This window comes from Rhipicephalus microplus, chromosome X (genome assembly GCF_043290135.1).
Source record: "Rhipicephalus microplus isolate Deutch F79 chromosome X, USDA_Rmic, whole genome shotgun sequence".
NCBI classification, from domain to species: Eukaryota; Metazoa; Arthropoda; class Arachnida; order Ixodida; family Ixodidae; genus Rhipicephalus; species Rhipicephalus microplus.
In genome coordinates, this window is record NC_134710.1 from 154727206 (window position 1) to 154743197 (window position 15992).

General features: G+C 44.8%; 1 protein-coding gene across 1 annotated transcript in view; it reads left to right on the forward strand.

Moving 5' to 3' along the window:
- LOC119177056 (neuropilin and tolloid-like protein 1) overlaps window positions 1-15992 on the forward strand; it is a 460939-nt gene that overhangs the window by 332286 nt on the left and 112661 nt on the right. Inside the window, exon 3 of the mRNA XM_037428420.2 lies at window positions 2816-3238. Within this exon, the coding sequence (XP_037284317.2) occupies window positions 2816-3238 (423 nt within the window). The remainder of the gene's footprint in view (window positions 1-2815; window positions 3239-15992) is intronic.

A 15992-nucleotide genomic window follows, 5' to 3' on the forward strand; every position in this document is an offset into this window, starting at 1 on the left:
AAGAGGACGTTGCAAGAGCAGTTTGCCAACGAAACTTCAGGAGTCGACATTTTAGTATAGGTAAAAAGGAACTTAAAGCGATGACTTGCGGGTGCATATACAATATATCAGCGTTGCCCCTGATTTGTACGGAAGATAGTGTTGAGCTTACTGTTCAGAGGTTCTTTTTTATGTATTCTTTTATCCTTTCCCCGTGTATGTGAGAAAATCGGGTGTAACATGACCTCTTTCCATTTCCTTTGCCTTTATATTTTGCGTATGACTGCGCATGGGCTTCTATACCATGTTATACGTGCCGAAGAAAATGAGCATTTGCAGGTTAAGCATCACCGTAGCGCTTGGTGCTATGCCTGACTCTTGTGATATTTCTTTACTCGGGCTCTTCATATTTGGAACATGCACTTTGCCTTTACATGGGGTTTTGATCATTTATCTACTAGGCGCGTGTGAGGTGACGTGCGAACTTGGGTCGGGTATTGCGCGCCCTCTAACTTATCCGAAGACTTCCGTAAATTTTTTTCTTGCCTGATAAAATGTCCTCTGTAACCTTTATTCATTCAAGTGAGAGAGACAAAGCAGCGTTAACAAAATATGGCTACTTGGTTCTTGTGAGTTGAGCCCCTCGTCAAGGAGTCCACTGTAAATTCGGTAACTTTTGTACTCGCTTGCTAGATACAGAAAGTGCTAGCTAAAGCACGATCATCGCAAGGCCAGAACTATTATTCTCGATTGATCATCTATTAGGGATAATTTCGCTTTTCCGCTACGTAATATCTGGCTGAAAGCCGCGCTGGAGCGACTGGCTCACAATCACTATAGCTTAGCCAATCAGGGCACGCTGGGCATGATAATACTGACAGTGATCAATCGAGAATGTAGCCCTTGACGTCAGCTCTAGTCGTACGAGCAGCAGCCAAGGTATTTACGATGCATTAGGGTGAAAAGTTGCTGCTAGTTGCATTCATTTGTGTGCATTCATCATAACAAATAATGGTGCAACAGACTCCGTTTAAGAAATGACAGGGGGATTAGGGGGTTTGTTACTTGCACGCTTCATCATATAGTCTTTCAGTGGTGCTCCAGCTGTTTATCTGGCCTTTTAATGTCGTAGTCGTCGTCATTGTATTACATGGTCACTACAGGGCAAAGGCCACACCCACCAAAGCAAATCGTGTATGTTATGAATCGAATGGGTTCTGTCTTATATCTGCAAACTTAATTAACTCTGAGCTCACCGTCTAATTCTATGTTGATCGATTCTTTGTTGTTCTTGTTTTTTACCTCCTTCAGTCGGTCATTTACCTTATGCATATATATGATCAGGCAGAACGCCGCGTCTAGCTTAACATCAATTAAAACGTTTTATTGATAATCACCGTTCTTTTAAATTCCTCAAGTTTGTAAGTTTCGTTCAGGCAGAACTTCAGCCGTAGTGCTTGACAAACATGCCTATTATATACTTTTTAGTTTGCTTTATCATGTATAAGTGTCCTCCACCGCTAGTAATAGAGAGTACAAGAAACATTCACTGCACAAATTTTTCATTTGTCTAGAAACTTCCTCACTGTGGTTTTATTTACGTATAATTAAATACTTTGAATAAATATAGTAGAATAATTATTTAGGCGCGCTTTTGATACATCTCAAGAACAGCGCAAAAATATAACGAATATGACATAAACGAAAGACGACAAGCCTGTCTCCTCGTCTTTCAGGTTCATGTAGTTTTTGTTTTGTTTTTGTTTGTTTTTTGTTCACCGTTTTAAGGTTTTACAATAACAAACTTAGTCAGAAACTGCCTCAGGGGCTTGACCACCACTCTTGCTCTCTTATTGTAGTACTGGACTGTTAGACCTTACTTCGTAAAATTAAGCGAAAATCGTACAAGCTGTCGTACTGAACGAAAGAAGGACACTGAAAGGCAGAAGAGAGGGATGTTAACCAGGAAAACTTCCGCTTGGCTAAACTACGCTTTGGGAAGGGTAAAGAGGTGTAGAAAGATGGGAGTGAGAGAGATCAGAAAGAAGAAAAGAGGAAAAATGACAATAAATGCGCTGTCATGTAAGTTGCACAACAGTGATCAAAGGCACTCACAAAGGCATGTGTTATGTTCAAAAAGCACAAAAGTGCATTTAATGCCTTGTGAGCAGACTAGTGATGGAGACCGCGCTCCAGCAGCACCTGCACAGTGAGTGGCCGATCCTCCTGTCGTCCTCACTTGTGAGAAAGCGTGTGTGTATCAGAGGCAAATATAGTTGCATATTTAATACTTCCTCGTAGCGCGCAGTCAGTAATATCAGGGAGTTGTCGTGATTGGACACACTTCTCAAACGGTATTTCCACCTTCTTCTGGGCCGTTTGCTACATATAAGACAATTATATCCTAACAAGTGCTTACGTTATCACTCTATACAGCTTACCCACGTAGCTTGTCCATGGTTAGTGGTGCCAATACTGAATGATTTTCACACACTTTTTGTAATGATTAAACCACGAATAAGCGAGGTAACGATATCCCGCAAACATCACGACTGTCTCTCTAATAGCTTTGTTTTTCTTGCGTGATCTATTGAAAATCCACGAGCATGCTAGCGATAGCATGCTTGTCGGAAAGAGGGATGCGTCAACATGCAATTCGCTTTCTTTGACCTCAGATGGGCGAAGGTATCTATGCCTAGTACCGAAAGTAGAACAAACGGAAACCAGTACTGTTTTCACCACAATGTCTTTGTTGCTGTCGTCCCTTCCTTGTGACACTTCACGCTGTTACTTCAAGCCCGAGATATAAATGAATTTTGCGACGCCTTCTGCGCAGGCAAAGAGATCAAGAGCTTCAAATGGGGCGAGCTGGACGAGGTGGAGCGCGCGCGCATCTGCCACAACTTCACCGAGGGAGACAAGGTGCGCCAGGAGCTGTACTCGCCGCTGTACAACGGCACCAACCACTATCCGAACAACACCGAGTGCACGCGAGTCATTCGCGCCCCCTACAACCACATGGTGCGCCTGGACTTCCGCGACCGCTTCCACCTGGAGGAGTCGCCCACGTGCGAGTTCGACTACCTGGAGATTCGAAACGGCGCGTACGCCTACTCGCCGCTCGAGGCGCGGCTCTGCGGCGAAACCTTCCCCAAGCCCGTGCAGTCCGAGGGACGCCACCTGTGGCTCAAGTTCTCCTCGGACGCCAGCATCGAGTACACGGGCTTCAAGGCAGTATACACCTTCAAGCCGGCGCCCAGTGAGTATGCACAAGGCGCGTAGTGTGCTCGGTGCCGCTCGGGCCTTCCTTTTTTTCGCCTCCCACAAAAATATCCTATGTTGCAGCAGATCGCCGGCTGCTTTAACCTTCAAGTACTGGGGTCCCTCCATATTTCCTGCGTGTTTATGTGTTTTTAGTGCATCCATACGAAATAATAATAATGATGATATAATAATAAACTCCAGCTCGCGAAGGGTGGAAACAGAAATCCTTGAGTCCTGTACGCTGCTGTGTTGCTGTAGACTGAACGGGTAAGAAAACATATGACTGCAACCAAAAAAAAAACGCTGTGTTTTTAGAGCTTATATTCGAAATGCATGGACACAGAAAATATGCCTTCCCTTTTCGTCAATTTTGCACTCACCCCATTGAAGTTGAGAGGCAGGTCCACACAACTTACAACAATTGACAAATTCTTCAAGTCGTTGCACCAACTTCTAAGTATGTCATTGTATCAATTAATGTGAACAATTTAATAATTTTGCTAATAATAATAATAATAATAATAATAATAATAATAGTCACGTTCTAAAATTTGTTCCCCCCACTTGAGAAAAGACAAAACCTGTAGCTGCCTTTCAGCAGCATGCCATTACATAATTTAAAAATACCTGTGCGAGTAAACGAAAAGCGACTCCACATTCAAAGATAAACATCGTACTGAACGTCCCCACAGGCACGTGGAAGCTCATACGCGCAAGCACATGAACAACTATTGCCAGTTGTTGCGCAAGCGTCAGTTCGCAGATGAGGAACACGTATTCTCTGAAGCGAATATCTGAGAATAAATCAATTTAAACCCGAAGAACGATCGGAGCCAGAAGCTAAATGCACGAAGGAACGATTTCCATCCGTCGTGCGACGACGTGCCCTGAAACTTGAGCCATAATTCCAACCGTGCCGCAAGTCTCATGCTGCCAAATAATTGCCACAGGCCAGCCGCTCACGAACGCCCTCTAGAATAGCTCGCTATCTTGAGTTCACCTGTGCGTCCGCTTGATAAATCTACTTTGAGCTGCGTAAATTCACCGCACAAAATTTTTTTCGCGTACACCTATTTTAGCGTAGCGCATTGCTACACCGTTACGTTTGCCGGCCTTGGTAGAGATAATGACCGTATCTCCATCACTTTTTCTGTGGTTTGAAGACGACGAATATTGGCAAGTTATACGTTTATAACGCTCGTCGTATTCTTTCGTGTCGCTCCAAGTTAAACGAAGCAAATGTCTCTTTTGCTAGCCTAAAGGCGTGTCCTCCAATTTCACTCGTCGTTAAATTATGGCACGCATGTGCGCAAACCTCGTCATGGCTTATAAATACTTATCATCATCATAATTGTTTTATTCTCGTCCTGTTTCGTCCACTGCATGACCAAGGCCTCTCCCACTGAATCTTCACTTTACACTATCCTGCGTGAGCTCATTTCATTCTAACCCTGCTAACTTCTTAATTTCGTCGCTCTAACTAAGTCACTGCCGACCTCGGCTTCTTTTTCCTTTCCTTGGAACCCGTTCCATAGCTCTAACTGTTCGCCATTTGTCTGTCCCACACATCACACGGCCAGTCCAGGTAAATTTCTTAGGCTTGATGTCAGCTAGGATATCAGTTACACCTGTTTTTCGTCTGACCCGTTCATCTGTTTTCTCATCTCATAATGTTACCATTTATTTCCTTTTCACTGCGTGCTGCGCTGTCCTTTACTTTTTTTCTGAGTTTTTTTGTCATCCTCCAAGTTTCCGTTTCATAAATTAAATTGGCATTATGCAATACGTCCAAGCGTTTTCTTCCAGATTCCTCTGCAAATAGATTGTCATGATTTGGGTATGCCTGCTGTATTTTCATCCTTAATCTTCGGTGAAATTATATTTTATAAATAGGCTTTACTGTTAGTTACCTAACTATACTTACTCTTGTACAGATTTTAAGGGTTGGTTGCAAGTCCTGAAATGTCTTCCTGTCATGAAGCTTTAATCATTACATTTTAATCGCGGGGCACTTTAAGGGGCCCGGCTGTCGTATTCTGTCGTATCCTTTCGTCATCGCTTGATGTAACGCAGGCAAAATAGCCTAAGCAGCTGTAGAAATATTCTTTCTCTTATTTTTCGAGTGCCTTGATGATGATATCAACGTAGGCGAAACTCCATATAGCATTTTGAGTACGCGCTCGTGCCATAGAGAAGACTTCTTCTGTATGATGATATAAAATGCGAACATTGCTATGACTAGAGAAATGTGACAGCCCAAACCACGTATAAAAAATTGAAAGAAGCAAGCAAAAATAAATAGTGAAAGAAAATAGAAAACATAGGACGAAAAATTAAAAAAACAGAAAAGGAGAAGAAGAAAAAAGAAGAGATGAGGAAAGAAAGAGAAAGCTAAAGAGGAAGAAAGAAGGCCGGTCTGCATCGCACTTCCCTTAGGCTTTGCACCCACAGTGAGAAGCTGCCATAATTTTTCACATTGGTATGCTAATTTTTCGCCATAATTTAATATTGTGACGGAGATGAAGTGAAGGAAGATGAAGGGTAGAAGCAGCTCACAAGCACCATGGTGGGGCAGTGTATGAAGCAGCGACAATCTGAGGCAGCTCTAGCTGAAGGATGCCATTAGCACAGTCGATAAGAGCAGAAGGATTCGAAAACAAGTTTAGGCCTATGATAACGTCATAAGGGCAGTGGTCAATCATGGTGAAAAGGACAGGAGTAGTGTGGTCGACTATACTTAAACGGACAGTACACGGACCAAGAACCATCGGCGTGCCGCCATCGGCCACATGGAGCATTTGTGCGGCCACTGGTGTCAGAACGTTCTTAAAACAGGTGTGTAGGCTTGAACTCATGACTGATATGCTTGCGCCTGTGTCGACAAGTGCTTGTACAGTCACGTCGCCTACGTAAACGTCTATTACACTTAGTCTGGTGGGAACAGAGAGAGGATTTGCTGTGGAAGTCGTCAATGCAGCACCACCTCCGGAAGCTGAATTTCATAGTTTTCTGTGACCGTGCGGCCAGGAGCTACGGGGGACGAGAGGCGCCGTGGCTGCGGTGAACGGGACAATGGGCGATGTGTTTGTGGCGAACGAAATTGGTGCCCACGTAGTGAAGGCGAGTGGCTGTACCAAATGTTCCGAAAATCCTAAACGGTGTTCGACTTACATATAGGCAGGTGAAAAAGTGGGTGGTACCGTCAAAACAGGTCATATTGGTCGTTGCGCAAGGTGCCGAGGACCATGTTTTGCTGCAGTAGCGCGCAATATGTCCATTATGGTGGCAGTTGAAACATATGAGGCGGTCATCTGGAGTTCGCCACTCAGCCGAGTTGCGAGTACGTGGAAGAAACCATCGATCGGAGGAGGACATCGCAAGAGGGCGTTCGCTTACTCTGGGCGCGAAGAAAGGGTGCGCGGAATGCACAACAATGTTTTCAAGCCAGGCCCAGTGGCGAACGATGGCTTGAAGTAGAGAAACAGCAATACCAGAAGTGGCATCGGTGCCGCGTCAATAGAACGCTGAGTGTGCCATTGCTTCCAGTTCGCGACGAACAATGCTTGTCAGGTTTTCCGGCGGTGATGGACGTTGTGGTGTGAGCTGGTCTTCGCAAGTCGTCGTTGCAGTGGTTTTTCGAAATCTAGCGAATGATTGCAGAATGCGGTGACTTCTCACTTGCTCAAACTGATGACACTCTTAGATCATCGCGTCCACAGTGGAACAGCCCTTGCACCTCAAGAGTTGAATGCGTCGTCGGCGGCGATCCCTTTAAGTACATGCCCGACCTTGTCACCATCCGTCATGTCACTGTCGGCCTTTCGGCAGAGGCCCCGCACGTCTTGAATGCATGAGAAATATGATACCGTGGGGGATTGGGCATTGCAAGCAATCCTTTTTGGCGGCAATCTTGTGGCTGGCGGGTTTGTCAAATATATCTCGCTTTTTTTCTTTGCATTTGTCCCAGCATGTGAGTTTTTCTTCGTTGTTTTCGTAGCACACCTTGGCTGTCCCTCTTAATTAAAACAACATATTAACCAACTTAAGTATGGGATTACATCTGTTCGGCCCACACACACGTTCAAACATGGCCAGACACTTTTGAACGTCGACACCATCGTTCCCGCAGAATATACCAGGATCCTTGAAGGGGCCCTGCAACACTTTTTGTGCATGGTCAGAATGCACTGCTGAACGGTAGCAGAGGCTCCCGAGAACACGCGAGCCAATATTATAGCGCAGCAAGCGGCCTGGACAATGAGTTATCAGTCAGCTGAAAATTCCTTTCTCTTCTCTCGACGAATGACGGAGGAAACACAAAAATGACTAGTAGAACGCCATTTATCATCCATTGGCTGATTTCAACATGGTGCGCTCAGTTGTTACAAGCATCGCCGTGGGAGGCCGCCACTTGTCCACGCGTGCGCGCGCGATCACTGACAAAGCCGCGTATTCAAAGAAAAAAAAGAAAAAGTGTTCAATGTCACGAGGCGCTCGTGGCGTATTTTTTGCCCATACCATCCCTCCTTGCTTAACCTCCAGCAGTATCTAGAAACGTTGGCTTCCAGTGCTTTTGTCGGGACAAGGGAAGAGAGATTGTGATGACAGCGTGTGACAAATCATTATAACTCCGCTCGTACTAGACGGATTCTTAAAATTTTTGCAGCGTTCAGTCATGAAGCAATAAGCTCTTTTAATGAATCTGTTTTATGGTAACTTGAAAAACTTTTTCAGGGCTCTTTAAGTGGCGTTAAAACGTATGGTTGCGACGTCGTGTTAACGGAGACATTATTGCCCAGGTTTAAATCTCCGATCATTCTTTTTTTCAGTTCGTAATAATTGTTGCCGAATAGCACAATGTCATCGGCCACTGTTAGATTGCTGTAATATTCTTGTTTCTTCCCAGTCCATTCGTTCGAATACTTCTAAGCGCACAGTGACGAGCAAAGAAAAAGTCGTATTTCTTTGTCTGACCCCTTTTTTGATCATGATTTTACTGTTCTTGTGGGAAGCGAAGGTATCCCGGTGGCGGCGGCTGCTTTTTCGATAGAGGCGACAATGCTGTAGGCCCGTATGCCCAGACTTAGGTGCACGTTAAAGAACCCCAGGTAGTCAAAACTTTCGGAGCCCTCCACTACGGCGTCTATAATAATCATATGGTAGTTTTTGGACATTAAACCCTACATATCAATCAATCAATGGAGAATCAAAGTAACGGCGGAGTCTCTGCAGGTGCTAGCTAAGGTAAATAGTGGATAAGTAAAACGAGAGATATAATGCTTCTGAGACGACTGATGTCTCTACTGAGTCGAATGCATTTTCACAGCCTGTGAAACCTATATGCCCAGGTTTGGTGGGCTGAGCATATTTCTCGGTTACCTGATTCACCATGCGGCTGTGATCCGTTGTAGAGTTCCACTTCCTGGAGATGGTTTGCTCACGATGGTGGCAGAAGTCCAGTGTTTCTACAAATTGCCTTTGTAGAAGTTCCCCGTAGCTCTTAAACTAAGCTGATGGGTCTGTAATTCATCAAGTCTTTATCACCTACCTTCTTCTGTATAACTTCTTGTGTTAGAACTTTTCCATCTTACTGGCGCATTTGAAGTTTTGAGACTTAGGCCAGTGTGCTCAGATTTGGGTGCACGTTAAAGAACCCCAGGTGGTCAAAATTTCCGGAGCCCTCCACTACGCCGTCTCTCATAATCATATGGTGGTTTTGGGACGTTAAATCACACATATCAATCATATCAAGTTTTGAGACATAGAGTGTGGCGTATGGTATCGTATAACACTCACACATATCGCTAAAACCTTCTTGAGATATTAAATCTTATCTCACTGACCAATTGGCGTACTAAATAATTACCAGTGATTGATTAACACAATTTGGCAGTAGAAAAATGTTCTAAATGTTCAAGTGCCACATCGTCGCTGACTAGGACTGCACTATGTAACAAACAGTATTGTAATAATGTTCAAAACTGAATGCCCACTAACCCCGGCTTAAAGATATTGATGTGTAGGTTCTTTGTGCAAACAGTATTTTTTCGTAGAGTATACAATTTGCCGTGCTTTTGGTGGAAGTAATGGTTTCAAATATTCCTACACTGAAAAATTTACAAACGCATAGGCATCACTTACATCGAACTCCGCCAGTATTGTTTGATTGATCAAGTTTCTCGCAAAAAATGAAAACCGTTGCAGCCAAAATACTTGTGAATAATGGTTTTCGGGAACACAAACGCATTGTAGAAATATTTGTAATCTGCACAAAGCGGGATAACTCATAACGTCTGTTTGTTTCTCTCTCGGTTTAAAGCTTTCTTTATTAAGAAAACATTATTTTGTTCACGTTCAGGTGAACAGTAAATTACCATAAAATCAGATATGTACCCTCTACCTCGTAGCCTCCTGCAAAACTTGTTTGGCTTGTACATATTAGCAAGTAAAGTAAATCAGAATGTATATTTTTACAGCCAAAGCTGTCATGAGATCACAACTCGGGTCACGCGCAGTTGTCCTCCGCCACCACCACCAGTGTCCGTAACCACATCGCAAGAAATCAGAAAAAAAAGCTATAGCACCAATGACACAGTGGGGCTCGAACTCGGGTCCACTGAATGTCAGCCCTGTATCCATCCACTCATCCACTCATCCAGTGACAAACTTGCCTTAGGCAGGCTTGATGTCGGGAAAGCAATCGCGTTAATAAGACTTATGAAGTGTTTTAAAACAGCGAAAGAACAACCAGTCGTCACTCAATGCAAATAGCATAACGAGTGGGTTGTCCAACGCTCCAACCGATTAAAAAAGCTCATTCTTAATCACCTATTAACTGTGGCGCATGCCCACTTCAGGCATAATTCCTCATTGTCGTCAGCCACTGCATGACCAATTGGCTCAAAATCTTCTTTCATTTGTTTGCCGATTTAGTAAGTGCAAAACTGCACCCATGCAATAAATGTGTCAGAAGCTTTTTGTGACGATATTTTTAGAGGCACTGGGTATTTCAATTTATTTCGAACTTTTTAATGCCTGCACTAAGTCTGATTTAGAATAATCAGCATGGTGTCCTCTGAGATTAGTAGCGGATGAGCGTCTTACAACGTCGCGACCGCAGCTAAACCCAAGGTCACGTGTTAACCATTACGGCCAGCCTCTGCATTCAAGCGTGCTGCTCGGCCGGTGCGCGTCGTCTTTGTTGTCATCATCTGCTAGCACCCGAGCACGTGCGGCTGCCTATAGCTGCACCGCCCAGCCGTCCGTATATGGTATACTTGGCCAGTTAGGTCGGGACATGCTACGAACAAGGTAATTATGCCAAGTCGTGGTAAGACCGAGGTAATTACGCCACATCTTAAGAAGACCATGCTTATGAAGTCATGTAAAGCTAGGACCGGGCTAACTAAAACATGCCAGTTGATAAACGAACTGAACTATGCTAATCGACGCGACGTTAATCATGAGCACGCTAAGTAAAACCATGCTGATTGGTTCTTTTAATATGATTACAATCTAAACTATGCTAACTACCTGTACGTTAGTCATGAGCGCGCTAAGTAAAGTTATACTAATTAGTTTTTGTTAATGTGATGACAATTAGTATCTGCTAATCTGTATTACGTTTAATAGCTCCATACTGATTATGGCCTTGGTAATTGCGCCCGAGATAGTTGCCTTTAATTTGAGTCCTTATCAATGAAGACAAAACAGCTCAGTGTAATAGTCGCCAAGCCTCAGTCAATTTGTACAATCAAAATTAAGACAGAGCTGACGCGGTCTTCCCTTCGAAGCCGACCACGCACATGAGGAGACGACCAACTTTTAAAAAGCTGCAAGAAGCTATAGGTCATCACAAGTTCCACTATGGCTCCAGCCTTGAACAAGTAGTGTAAGCTCACCAAATTATTTTGTATTGAAACAAGCTGCCGCTTAGCGTTCCATGCATCAAACGCTTGATTGTCAGTCACACCGGCACCGTCACAGTCACGAGTTGAACAGGGACCTTCTCAAAATCAACGAGTGTGCATCCGCGTTCACGCGTCCATCAGTTTGATTGACAGACGCCCGCGGCGAAGATCGGGTACGCCCACCTCGTTTGCTCTTGCGGAGGAGCAGTACTCACGCCGAGCGGTTCGATTAATCTGTCAGCTTTATCGCGCACACTATGCAAACACGCACGCTGAAGTAAAAGTGATATCACCACACAGCTCCGATGTCTCACAGCCAATTTCACCGCGCTCACGACGTATCAAATCACATCCGCGTTGCCGCCATGATGCAAGCGCCCCTGGCGACCATCTGTCCTTATATTTATCTACAATATTTGATAGAAGCGAAACGATCAGTACGAGATTGCTGCGAGTGCACCTTTGCTGCCTTAGAGAGTGTAAATTTCTGTCCTTCAAGTGAAGTGAAATAACCTGTCTGAAAGAGGACATATGCCCACGAAGAGGCCTGTGGGAGGCGCGTGTTGAGTTGACAAAACTGACATCGTTGCACCGTTAAATTGTTGACTGAGTGGCGGCGCTGACGTGTTCGCACGCGGTGTTCCTTTGATAACCACCGCAAGTGTCCCCACGAGCGTTCTTGTAGCCACCTTCGACGCAAAAATTTTGGTCTGCCTGCCTGCCTGCCTGTCTGTCTGTCTGTCTGTCTGTCTGTCTGTCTGTCTGTCTGTCTGTCTGTCTGTCTGTCTGTCTGTCTGTCTGTCTGTCTGTCGATTTCCCTGTTTGTCCGTCGCAACGATACCCGAAACGGTCCAAATTCAACCCCATCCACAGCGCCCACCATTATTGCTCAAGTTTCAGGGTTTATACTTTTGTGATTGCAAATTGAAAAGCAATTATTGCGCATATCTGAGGCACAATAACAACACGTCAATATTCTTTATTTATCTCTTTACACTAGAAAAAGCATACATAAGTGTTTCTAAAGACCGTAGCGTTTATCGCGCTGCGCTGACAGTACAACACCTGCACCAAAAGGCAAGTGTTTTCAACTCTTTCCTAAGACACCTACCCGTCGGGTAGTGCGACGGGTGGTGGCACCTACCCGTCGCATTGAGTTCTATACCTTATCGCCCCCGAGACGGGCGTGCACGCCGCGCGCTTCGTTTTCCAAGATAACTGCAAGATAGCGCTCATGTCTCACGTGTGACGTGCCTTGATGCACTCGTTCGCCTCCGCTGCACGCATCAAGGCACTCTAACGCGTGCTTCAGAATACCATTCTCCGATTTTCTCGCGCAGAACATCAAATGAACGTTCACTCTCTCCAGAGGCAAGAATATCGTCTTTTGACGACATTTGCAGTGAAACATGCACGTACGGGGACAATTTTCTCATCAACGCCGCTATCACGTGCGTAGCACTGTGTTGATGACATGACTTCCGTAGAGCGAGCTCTGAGCAAACTCCTCTGCCCGAGAAGCCCGGGTCATCCAGCATAGCACCTTGGATCAGATAGGAGTGTGCACTGTCCAATATCTGACTTCATGTCCGAAAAGTTATGCGCACGAAGAAAGTAAAATTATTTTAGAAGGCATTACCCTTATTATTCTTTCCGCCGGTTTGTGACATATTCAATAGCAATGTCAAAATAACATGGAGTCAAAAACCTGCCGCATCATCCATGTCTATTCACCTTTCTAATGCACTATGTTTGTTTTTCTGGCACAGTCTCCCCAGTTTAATCTATGCTCAAAGAAGCGAGGCATCCGCATAGTTCGGCACAATGAGATTTTAAAGAACGTTCATTATGCTTTCTTTCTCGAGAGGTGGTAACCAATGTAGCCTTTGAGCTTTTCTGTCAAAGAAGCAACCAGCGGAGTTTTCAAGTAATATTTTCTTCGTTTTTTTTTTTGCTTTCGAACCTGTTTTCATTATTTTTCGTCTTTCAAGTCCTATTTTGGAATGCAGTATGGAGTTATGTGGGCTCTAACATGACTGATCCACAAGCTACATTTCCACAGTCCCACATAACTCTTTTACTGCATTCCACCACATTTCACGGTGACCCTTTTGAGCGCAGGAATCCGCCAAGTTTCGAGTACAGTCTTAGGGCAAGCACCAGCTGATTTCTCAAAATAAAGCGCATTACACTGAACCTTAACACGAGCATATAGGCCCGAGCCAAAACAAACCCTTTCAACATAGATGGTAATGCCCCGCTCCTTCTGTGAATTCTTCGAAGTTTAGCATAAAAATTGGTCGCAATCTTTTCAAGTGCGGCCTCATTGTTACCGTTAAAACTGAGAAAAAAGATACTTTGACAAGTTCTGAGTAACTTTAAAGAGCCTTTGTTCAATAAGGTCTTTGGTCAGTGAATGATGATTATTGACTCTGAAATTAATCTGGCACTCATTGACGCAGCATGCATTGTTCGTGTGGCGCTGAATGACGAAAAAAGAACAAGATAGAAACTACTTCGTGCAGATGACCTTATAGATTGACTCTAATAAGCGTATTCACCTTCTTTTTCTGACTGTGTTTTCTTTTTTATATACGCCTCAACGTTGTGTTCCAACTTGTTCATTCTTTTGAGAAAAAGCCCGCAATACAACAAAATAATCGAATTTGGTTGTATGTAACGCTTTCATTGAAACCAAACACTATATTTCTTGTTGTAGTCTTTCTACTCAACTTCCTCGTCAATGGTAGTGCCCCGCACGTCACGAAGCATCCTCGGATATATAAGCTGCAAATATGTGTGTCACGTGACCGAAACTCATATTGGCAGGCTCATTCTCTCTTTTCAAGTTGCATACGCCTTCGGAAAAAGGCAGCACCGCCTCTGGATATGCATGTCGATGCTTTTATGGCCTTCAAGCACATTGCTGGATATCAAAGCTTGCATCGTCATCATCGAGAATAGGTGCGATGTCCACAAGGCCTGGGCTCTACTTTCAATTCCTAATCTATGATTGTTACTTCACTGCGTGTGTGTGTGTGTGTGTGTGTGTGTGTGTGTGTGTGTGTGTGTGTGTGTGTGTGTGTGTGTGTGTGTGTGTGTGTTCGGAGTAACTTCTAACAGAGTGATAATAATATGAGTGAAAGGCAAAGAGATCAACCAGGATTGTGGCATCTGGTTTTCTACCCCACGTAAAGGGGAAAAAAAAGAAGGGATGAAAATCGGGGAGAAAATACAAAAGGGGGCTAGTGACGCAATTAATCTGATGTCAACTTAAACGAAAGCAGGCTTTTCGCACATTCGAGGGTCAACCTGTAATCTAACTCCATGGATGAAAGCAATGATGTCAGAGTCAAGGTGACGCAAATTAAAACGCTTGCAGCCATCCTCCGGGTCAATACTCAGGACTGGCAAACGGTGCGGTATATTATACAGGCGCCAACGTTCGCGCGGGAGGCTACTTTCATTTCGCGAGTGTGTCTGACAGCCGTTGAGCTCATAAGAGTGATCATCTTACACAGGGGGCGAATTGATGCAGTGCCAATCGACGTGCACACCGCGCTGTTCGGTTGCATTGTCGGCAGCGGGTCGCTCGTCAAGCGCCAAATATATTGCGGGGAACGCCGAGGCGTGGCTCTCCTTGCATGATGAATGGACCGCACTCAGCACGTCCCTCACTACCGATTTATTACCGCTTTCATCGCTGCTTTCGAGCGCAGCTCGGCAGTTATGAACTGAGCAGCGAGAAAACGTCCACCTTAACTCCGGGCTCTCACTGCCAAGACGTCGAAGCGTACGTAGCAAATTGTATCGGGTCAAGCAAGAAAACCGACAGACACGGTAGCGCACGCGGCAGACAAGGCTTGACTGAAGTATACATCAACGTGAGGTAACGGACAGGTCGTAAACGAGACTTCTGGCAGTGACAACAGAGTAAGAACAGACGTGGGCGGCCGTCGGCTAGATGCAGTTCCGCAGAGGCCGCTGATGCAGAGGGAAGGAGAGGTGAATGGAGTGGAAAGCAAACAGTCGTTTCGTAAAATGACGCAAAGTCTATGGGGCAGCGAATTTGTATGAGTGCCATAGTGACACGTGAGTTCATACTCACGTCTGCTCGAAGAAGTTTCGGACGCCCTGCTTTTTACAAACTCGTTCTGTTATTTCTGGCGTGGCGAAACCACTGCAGCACGTGTGCATCTCGCTTCTTATAGCGTGTGTGTGTGTGTGTGTGTGTGTGTGTGTGTGTGTGTGTGTGTGTGTGTGTGTGTGTGTGTGTGTGTGTGTGTGTGTGTGTGTGTGTGTGTGTGTGTGTGTGTGTGTGTGTGTGTGTGTGTGTGTGTGTGTGTGTGTGTGTGTGTGTGTGTTTGTGTGTGTGTGTGTGTGTGTGTGTGTGTGTGTGTGTGTGTGTGTGTGTGTGTGTGTGTGTGTGTGTGTGTGTGTGTGTGTGTGTGTGTGTGTGTGTGTGTGTGTGTGTGTGTTTAAGGTAGTACATAGTCCAACTCTAGGACAGCCTAACACGCGTTTAATATTTTCAGAAGGTAATGGTTAGCCATAGGCTGTAAACACAATAACTTGCCTGGTGTCCCGTCTTTCTGCGCGGGACAAACAATGTTTTAACAAGGCGTTGACGACCCCACTGTCACCGCTTTCGAGTATTTATTCAATGCTTCTTCTTCGAGGAACACGCTTTACCATAGCATGGCGTCCTGCTACATTCTCGCGAAGGCTTCATGCTAAACTCACAATAAGCATTGGGCATCCGCATTTATAAAGAGAGCTGCGTTGTGAATATTCAGTTAAGACGTCTATAACGTACCCGACACGACAAATTGGCGCAAA